The sequence below is a fragment of the Geospiza fortis genome, unplaced genomic scaffold (genome assembly GCF_000277835.1).
Source record: "Geospiza fortis unplaced genomic scaffold, GeoFor_1.0 scaffold2, whole genome shotgun sequence".
In the NCBI taxonomy this organism is placed as follows: domain Eukaryota; kingdom Metazoa; phylum Chordata; class Aves; order Passeriformes; family Thraupidae; genus Geospiza; species Geospiza fortis.
The window spans coordinates 2,052,249-2,061,753 of record NW_005054366.1 but is presented as its reverse complement, the minus strand read 5'-3'; the positions used below and the strand labels follow the sequence as shown (position 1 = coordinate 2,061,753).

Below are 9,505 nucleotides of genomic sequence, written 5' to 3'. Positions count from 1 at the left end.
CACACCTTCCCCTGGGCTCCCGCATGCTGGAGCCCGCATGGTGAGCGCTCGTTCCTAAGCAACCATCGATTCCTTCTCCAAATTCTGAGGGACCACAGAAGCATTGCAACAATCACAGGCACTTTCCAGAAAAAATACAGCCTCTCTCCCAAGAAACAGCTCCTTTCAGGGGAAAAAATAAAGAGGTCTTTGGCTGTATTGTGCTCTGTGTTGTTAAAAACCTCCACCAAGTGAGGCAACAAATTCGACTGTCCCTTAATTACAGAAAATTTACTTTTCATGTTTTGAGTCCATATGGCTGGAGAAAGGCAAACAGATGTCGAGAAGAACGTGTACTTTGTATTAAAATGAAACACGGTGAAAAATATTTTTTTGGCATTGAAAAAGTTGTGTAAGATCCCTCTGGGCTTGCTCACCATTGTTCATGTTTGCATTTTCTGTAACATTTAAAAAAGGGACAAAATATGGATTTATATAAATAAGAAAAAAAAAATAGAAACTGCACAGCTGCAGTATCAGTGATCTGGTTCATTCTGCAGAAAAAACAAAGCTCAACCCCAGTCAGAACAAGTGTTTAAGTAGCAGGACTGGGTAAATATTTTTAAATACAACAAAAGGATAAAAAAGAAGCAATTGGGAAGATACATTTGTGCAGGGCAGACACTGGAGAAGGGGATAAAACATCTCCTATCAATCCCAACCTCGGATTTGCAGATTAAATCAGAGGAGCAGAGAACTTGGGTAACTGCAGTGCTGGTGGCACTGAGGGTTTGCAGAAAGGCTCAGGGAATAACCCCAAGGGAAAACTCGCAGGAAATAAATTTTCTGAGCACCCATCATGTGCTCCATGCAGATGGAGATGATACCTCAGGTTTTAGCTTTTATATTTTTCAGGTTCTGTGCTGCTTTAGTGTGTGGGTCTGGGCTCACATGAGGGGATGCTGAGCTCTGCACAGAGCAGGGAGACAAAACAATTCCTGCTCCAGCTGGGCACCAAGGACAAATGACCCAAATCTCAGCCCCAAGAGCACAAACACCGTGGGCTGGAGAGAGAAAAACAAGCAGGGTGGGACTGCAGGGGCTAAAGCTGGAATGGGACAATGAACTGCAAGGTGCAAATGGAGCAGAACTGATCCCAGGGACAGACCCCGTGCCCGGCCGTGCATTTTGGGGCCATTTTGGTTCATCCTGGGTGCAGCCCTGGCTGGGCTCTGGTGCTGCCCAAGGTGGATCCATTGAGGAGACCCTTTGAATAAATCCCTCATTTATTCTTTAGCTCTGTCTAGTCTCTGTTCTAGGTCAGCCTTCACAAGGCATCGGAGATCTCCCATCAATGATAACCCACTGCTGGCACTCACCACGTGCTCCATGCAGAAGAACACCTCCCCAGCAGTGGATAACCAATTCCTGGCACTCACTCACCATGTGCTCCATGCAGATGGAGATCTCCCCATCACTGTAGAAGGCTCCATAGAAGCCCACGATGTAGGGGGAGTTGCACTCGTGCAGCACCTGCAGCTCCCGGATGATCTGGTTGCGGATGGCTGGCTTGATCTCCAGGTGGATTAACTGCAAAAGAAGCCCGCTCAATAAAATCAAATCAGCCCACTCAATGAAATCAAATCCACGCTTCAGGAGAGATTTGTGCCATTCAGAGAGGTTTTCAACACCTGGCAGGCCCTGAGATGTCCTGATCTCAGAGCTGACTCTGCCTTGAGCATCTCATGACCTCCAGAGGCCTTTTACAACCTGAATTATTTTACAATTTAACTGTAAAATAATCCATCCTTGCTTTCCTAGTGTGTGGGAAATGAATTTGCAGAGAATTCTTAAAGCTTGACAGAAGGTTCAAATAGTACGTATTTGTATGTAAACTGATGTATGTAATTTGTACCTAAAAGCTGATAGGTTAAGAAGCCTATATAATGTATTGTAATTAAGAAATAATTATAATAATGTATTGTAATTAAGAAATAATTAATATTGTAATTAAAAATATTGTAATTAAGAAATCACATCTGATTGTGATGGTGTGAATTATAACATCTGTACTGTCTCATCCTTCATAGGAGACTGAAAATGGAGTAAAAGTTTTTTAAAACACCTCTCAGCTGCCCCATCTCTGGGTCAGAAAAGGGCAAAATCCAACACTAGTGGCCAAGGGAAAACACTACAACACAGCACCCAGGAAAAGGCAGGAATTCCACCCCCTTTTCACAAAATACTTCTCCAGTAGAAACTTTTTTTGCAGCACACTTCCTTAGGGAATCTCGTCAAAGATGCAAAATGTGTCAAAGTCAGAGGCAGCTGCTGCAAAATACCTGTCCAGGTGTTTGTAAAGCATCAGTGGAAGGAATGAGCTGAAGCTCTCATTAAAAACTCCCCAGTACCTTTTCCCCACCAGACTATTTATCCCATAAAACACAAGTGTTTTCCCTATGTGAAAGGAAAGATTATGGAAATGAAATTTTGGTTAATAAATGGAAGAAAAATCACAATTCAGCAAACATCTCAGTTGCATCAAATATTAATGAATTGGGGCAAAGTTTCCTGTTAAACCCACAGCAGGTGAAAAAACAAAAATCAATTAAATTGATTCAGTTCAAGAAAACCTCAGTGACTTGTGCATTTTGTAATTCTCACATCTCAGAACTGGGCATTTTCCTTTGCTTCTCCTCAAACTGCCAATGTCCTCAACATAGTTTATTCTTAGCACATGCACATTTTCCTTTAGTTTTGCTGAAGATGATGCTGGTCCCCTTCTTAAAAAGAAATACCTTAAAAAGAAAAGTATTTTTATACTGTCTTTTAAAGAAGTCTTCAACTTCTCAATCAAAAAAAGGGAAGTTCCCAGTGTAGTAAAACAATGGGACCTGGGATGAGTGTTCTGTTCCCAGGGATATTGACAGGAAGCGAAAGCTCCTCATGTAAACTAAACGAGAATTAAAACATCAAGTTATTTCAGTCACAAAAAAAAATAATCTCAGTTCTCTTACAAACTAGGTCACAACTGCTCCAGGTTGTAAAGCATGAAAAGTACTCTCAGAGAAGGAAAAATCCCTTCCTGCCCAGAAACTGCATCCCAGGATGGAGCTACAGAACAGGAGATGTCACTGAACTCCAATGCATTCCCTCATTCCCATTCTTTTGAGTTCTCTTCTTCTCCAGTCTCATCCAGAGCTCTTTCCTGCTGTGGGCCTGTGAAGGAAGCTCTTAAGACAGGTGATACCTTTTCCATTCCTCTAAATTCAATGCCCAGAATACAGAATATTGCCACTTTTGTCTAATTGATAGTTTCTAGTAATATTTTAGGCCTCCTACTCCTGACTGAGAGGGGAAAAGGAGGAACAAATGCCAATCCTTTCATTACTAACACGTGTGACACTGCTTCTGAAAAACTGGGATGCTCACGTAGGATGAGGAAGTGCAACATTTCTCACTGATGGAAACACATCCCCTTCTCTGAGAGCTTGCATTAAATAGTAATTTCTGTGTGTCACCACCAATTATTTCTCTAAATAAATTCCCTGTATTGCAGAGACAACGTCCTCTATAAACAGCATCCCCAGGTTGTTCCTTCTGACCCCCTCACCTTTCTTGCCATTATGAGGCCGGAGGGTTTGTGAGACACCTTGAAGACCACACCACCATTGCCTGCTCCCAGCTCACTGATCTTCTCAAAGTCATCATCCTTCAGCTCCCCAACCTTCTGTTTCTGGGTGAGGAATGCCTCCAGGCGCTTCCGCTGCTGCTCATCCAGCTCCAGCTCCTCCAGCTTCTTCTGCAGGGCCTCCAGATTTGTCCTGCACAAGAGGGAAGGGCAGGATTGAGCAGAGCTGGGAGGGGACATGAGGGAACAGAGGTCACAGTGAAATCACTCCATTTCTGCACCTGCACACACTGTTCAGAAGGACCCAACCTGCACAGTCACCCCCGTGAGAGGGGCTGCTGCACCTCTGATTTAAATAAACCCTGTTTTATCATTTTATCCCAGATAAAACAATGACTAACACAAGATACCCAGCTGCCCCATCCCTGAGGTCCTGCCCCAACCCAGGCATGCTGAGTTTCACCAGCTCCAGGAGTGGCTTCATGACTCTGCACTTCTGCTCAGGGAGAGCTCCTGAATCACACACTCCACGCTATTTTTAGTTGTGTGTTTTCAAGGTTGTGTTGTAATTTCCTCCTGAGTTTGCCTAAATGTTTTATTGACTGATTTCCACAGCACTGTATAACCAACAATTCATTCAGAAGTTTCTAATTTAGTTATCAGTAAGAAGGCATAAAGCCCAGCCAAACACACTCAAAACAAAGTCACTGGAAATGTGAAAGTCTTTGGCCCAAGGGTTTTAAGCTTATTTTGATTTTGTTTCAAGACACATCTGCTGGAAACCTCATTTTAATATGAGGATTCATGTTTTTAAGCAACACAAAATAGAACCCCAAAACTTTATGCAGGAGTTAAGTTTGGAAGTACGGACACAAGTTCAGTGTTCCAGGAACATTTTAACAACTTCAGTTCCTATGGAAATGCTTCATTCCAATACGACAACTTAAAGGCTCCTGTAAAATTCCCTGCTTCCAACTGCAACAATAAGTTGCTGCACGAGTAAATATTTAACAGCAAGAACCTGTTTTGCTTCACCAAATTTATGCAATGTTCCCAGGGAATACAGTGTTGCTAGGATGAAGAATTTGAGGAATTTATTTCTTCAGAAGTATGAAGAACGGAACTACTTTCCTTTAGAAAAAAATAAATTTCACCAATAATCAAAACTATTTCTATTCACCACTTCATAAAATGTTCACTCTGAAAATCTGTTGCACAAGGGGACATCCTCACAGCCAGTGAGGAGCTGGTCAGCTGAGAGGATGCATGACTACTACCACAACTGTCTCTATTTTACCTTAAAAATCAAGTATCTCCACTAAACAAAATTATTTTTATACTATCTTTTAAAGAGAAACATCACTTCTGTCCTCATACCATGTTTTATACCTATATAATCATGCACAATAATCCTGGAGTATCCCCACTGAAAAATCCCCCAGGTAGATAAACATCCAAGTTAATCTGTTTTACTGCCTCTGTTTTAAAGAGGAATCATTAAGAAACACATTTTTTGAAATCCAGAAATGCATAACAGAATGATTTATCCCTGGATTATTTTTTTCCCCATCAAATGTGCCCAGTGAAGCAAACAAATTGCAGGCTGAAATCAAAGGGAGGTGTGCCTTTCTAGAACACACCTGAAGCAGCTCTTCTGACACCATGAGCACAGGAGAAAAGCTGAGGCAAAGTCAAGCACCCCTCACTTTCCTTCAATCAACTCCAAAACAATAAATGCTGGACACAAACTCCACGTTTTACGCTGGAAAATTACTGTTGTGAGAAGACAGAACTCAAATCTTCATTATAATTTACAGGTTTTGAGGAGAAACTTGCTGTCATTTTAAGGATGACTGAATAAGGCAGGGTTGTCCATTTGAAATAAATAAAAAAAAACAACTAGAGACACAGAAACAGGATGCAACAAGGCTTTCCTTGCTGTGCTTTGACGAAAACAACTATTCAGTTTTTCTCTCAGGCAGAAGGGGGTTTTGGCTTTGGAGACAACACAGAGATGCTTCAGCACATGACTGGGAGCAGACTGCTGGTGTGAGGGAACAAACAACTGTCCTGCTGATGCTTTAGGAACAAAAATACTTGCTAGGATGGCACTTATCACATCTATTTAGTCTAATGTTTGTCTGCATAAAGCTATTTTTTTTATAAGTGGCCTGCTTCAATCTAAATTAACTTGGCATTCACTTAAAACAGGCATTTCCTTGCTTGAAACCATGAATTATTGCTGGGGTCCCTGCTTGAATACAACTCAAGAGGTTCCAAAGGCTCTCCCAGATGGGAAAGTGTTGATCTCATGAATTCCAGCACCTCAGGTTTCCCCACCACATGTGGCCACCAGTAAAATCACCAGAATGTTCTAAGCTCTAATTTCATTACTTGCAGTGACGAGCAATGAAGTTCTCAGATTTTCAGGACCAATTCTCTAACTGTAAAGTGAATTAATCTGAAAGATATGAACCCAACAAATGCATTGTCAGAATCACAATTCAGAGTGTAACTACCAACATCTCCAGTTAGCTTTATGAAAAGAACAGAACTATAATAACTGAATGTCAGGCATCAGGAAAGAATTGATTTTTTTCATTCTGCTTCTTTGCTCAAAGGACCGGACATTAATCCGTTTAAAATGCAGATAGGTAAATAGAAGGTGCGTTTTTGTCAGCTAAATTGGTGGTGTGACCTACTCAGAGTGTTTCTAGGAGGCAGGACTTTGGAAGTTTCAGTTTTTAACTCCAACTACAGTTAGAACACTCTCCTGACTGGTACCTGGGACTGTCACCTGGCCCCTCCTTGGGTAAAAGCATCACAGCAAGTTCCAAAGCACAGAGAAACAGGTGGAAAAGTAAATAATTACACAAGAATTTTTACAAACTGAATGAAACCAGCACATCCAGAATACAGAAGAAGGAATATTTTAGACAGTTCATCACCAGGCACCACAAAAATGTTCAGGAACTTTGGCAGCTAAAATAGCAACATGCTACTGTGCAACTGTCTGCCTCCAGAAAGAGCCCTGGGAGTCACTTAATCTTGTATAAAACTTTTATTCAGAGACAAAGATTCCTATTAAAATTCATCCCCATTACCTGCTGCAGTCTTGGGGTTGTGTTTTTCACTGTCAAGGCACCCTGGCTTTGCCAGGGATCCATCAAAGCAGGAAATCATCAAACCAGCTCAGGGCTCCATGGTGCCAAGCACTGCTCTGAGGCAATAGGTGATCATTCCATTTATTGCTAGCAATCTGGGAGCCAAGCACACTCTAAACTGCACCAGGGATGGGATCCAGCTCTCCCAGGGTGATCCTTGGGATGAAGCCACGGGGAGGTCAGAGCTGCTTCCTCCATTTGGTAAGGAAACAGAGGAATCCCACAGAACAGCAGCAGTAACACCTCCCTGCTCAGCTGGCAGGAGGATAAACACCCTGCACAGTCAGCAGACAACAGCCCTGCACTCAGTGCTGTGTCCTCACAATTATTGTGAGATCTCTCCCTTCCTAATTAAATGGAAAGTTCAAAAAAATACACACTCTGGGCAAGGAAAACTGGTTGTTTCTTCCTCTCTTCCAAGGGCAGCATGAGGTACCAGGTGCCCTAGAGGAGGAATTCTCTGCACCCACATTTGATCAGGGAGGATCTTTCCTGTTAACTCCCCTTGCTTCTTCCTTTCTGTGCTCAAGGGAGTGTTCTGACAGCGCAGCATCCCCCCGTGGCACTTCTGTGACCTCCCAAGTTGGAAAAGAATGCAGCAAGAACCAAACCTGTGTTCCCTACTGCAGGCTGGGCAGGGAGGAGCCACAGGCTGTGCAGTGGGAGCACTCAGCACCCAGAGATGCACAGAAGGCAAGGGGAGATTCTCAGCTCCACCTCAGCACTGAGGAAAGCACTCCTGGAGGAGATGCAGGAACATTGCAGGACACACCTGTTCTCTTGGAAGCAATAACAGGAAGAGAAATGCAGCTTGTAGGCTGCTAGCACATAATGGCATAACAAAAAGCAGAAAATAAGTCCTTGATTAATACTAGTACTCCAAATCCCTGGGAGCTTTTTTTTTTTAATTCATGTTAGTGCTAAGTTAATCATACACTCAGCCCTAAAGGCTACAGTAAAACTCAACTCCAAAGTCTGCTTCAGAGAGAGAAGAAAAAAGTGTGGCAGGGGAAAAAGGAAAAAATCTGAGAGCCTTTACCAGTAATTTGTCAAATATCTGCTCAAAGGCACTACTATCAGTGCTGCAAGCTGAACAATTAGCATGAGTGAAAGCATCAAGAAGTACTTTCACTTTCAGATCTCCTGTCGCATGAGGATACAAAGCTTGGGGGTTGTTTTCCAGAACAGTGACATTAATGCTTTCCCCAAGCCCACACAACTGTCAATTTGGAGAAGAAAGTAGGCAGTTCACTACATAATTTCCATGAACAACCTCAATCAGGGAGCTGAAATTAAGTGTTAGGAACATGAAGACATTCTGTGGTTTTGAGAAGACAGACTACTATGTTGTGTGACTCTGCCAAACCCGGGCAACAAGACAAATTCTTATTAAACTTTTCCTTTAGCAAAGAGCAGTTCACAGAATAACATGGAAGATAAATGTAATTCCAGAAGTCCTCCAGCTTAGAGCACAGGTGTCTGTCTGGGTTAACTCCAGAGTGAGGTTTAATACTGCCAGAAAACAAGAGGGGCAGACATTTGATTAAAATCTATTTCTCACTAGAAGGCATGCAAAACAAAACCATTAGAAAAGCACTGCTCTGTCCAAATAGTATTACTGTACCATTGCATTCAGAATTTGCTCTAAATCAACTCTGCAATCTCAAGTTAAGAAATTCTACAGCCAAACCTCCAGAAATCCAAGCTCTCCATCTCCCTTTCATGTCTGTGCATGATTTTTCCCAGCCAACACTAAACATTATCAGGATAAAGGAACCACAGGGCAATTAAAACTTCCTTATGGACAGAAAAAAAATGAACTTACTGATTGGATATTTAAAGCACAACACAAGGAATACACATAATTATAAATTCTGATCATCAGCTGGCACATGTATTTACCCAAGGCCTGCATTCCCATTGTTTTATGCCTCTGAATTAGGAGTTAAATAAAATGACAAAACCAAAGGATAGCACATGCAGTAGTTACAGTAACAGTATCTTCCCAACTCTCCCATGTGGCAGCTACACAGCCTTTGAGGGCCACTACAATAATAAAAAAGATGAAGTTACAGGATCAGCTTTCAAGGCCCCTGAATTAGGCCAGGATTAGAATTGAGACTCCTCTGTGCAGGGGCTGAGCCCAGAGCAGAGCAGGACAAACTCCATCCAGAGCCACAGCAACCACACCAGGGAGCAGGAAAAGAAACTGCCAGAAACTGCCTGAAAACAGACCAAAAACCCCATAACTGGCATTCTGAGAAAGCCTGGATGGAAGGCCTGCCTGTATTTCAAATGGATGGATTGCGTAACACTGAACATTTGTCAGCACGGCCATTTAGCAAAAGAAATTAATAACTTTTACCTAATATATGAATGGAGTGTACCAATACATACAGAAATATTCACATATCTATATCCAAAAAGAACATTTTTTTTTCCCAAAAGAATGTGTTCTGCAATCTGCTGACTCATCTTCCCACCACACTGAAAAAAAGTTCTGGAAAAGCACAGAACAATGCTGAGTTGTACAAAACCCTGCAAGAAAGGGGGAAGAGCTGCCAGGAACCTTCAAGGGTTTGTTATAAAAACCCATAAGGAGGTTTTAAAGAAGATTCTTGTTCATCCAAAGAATCCCACACTGTTGGAATATCTCCATCCTGGTGCTCAGGATGCAAAGGAAAATAACCTGCTTTTTTTGTATCCCCTGTTATGGACTGCACTTGATGGA

At 42.2% G+C, this 9,505-nt stretch overlaps 1 protein-coding gene across 1 annotated transcript in view; it reads right to left on the bottom strand.

The window, feature by feature from the left end:
• Positions 1-4,094, bottom strand: part of MAP2K1 (mitogen-activated protein kinase kinase 1) — a 20,288-nt gene extending 16,194 nt beyond the window's left edge. The window contains exons 1-3 of the mRNA XM_031059658.1: positions 4,054-4,094; positions 3,593-3,803; positions 1,423-1,569 (exon numbers count right to left, since the gene is read on the bottom strand). Of these exons, the coding sequence (XP_030915518.1) occupies positions 1,423-1,569; positions 3,593-3,803; positions 4,054-4,094 (399 nt within the window). The remainder of the gene's footprint in view (positions 1-1,422; positions 1,570-3,592; positions 3,804-4,053) is intronic.
• Positions 4,095-9,505: the final 5,411 nt, after the last annotated feature.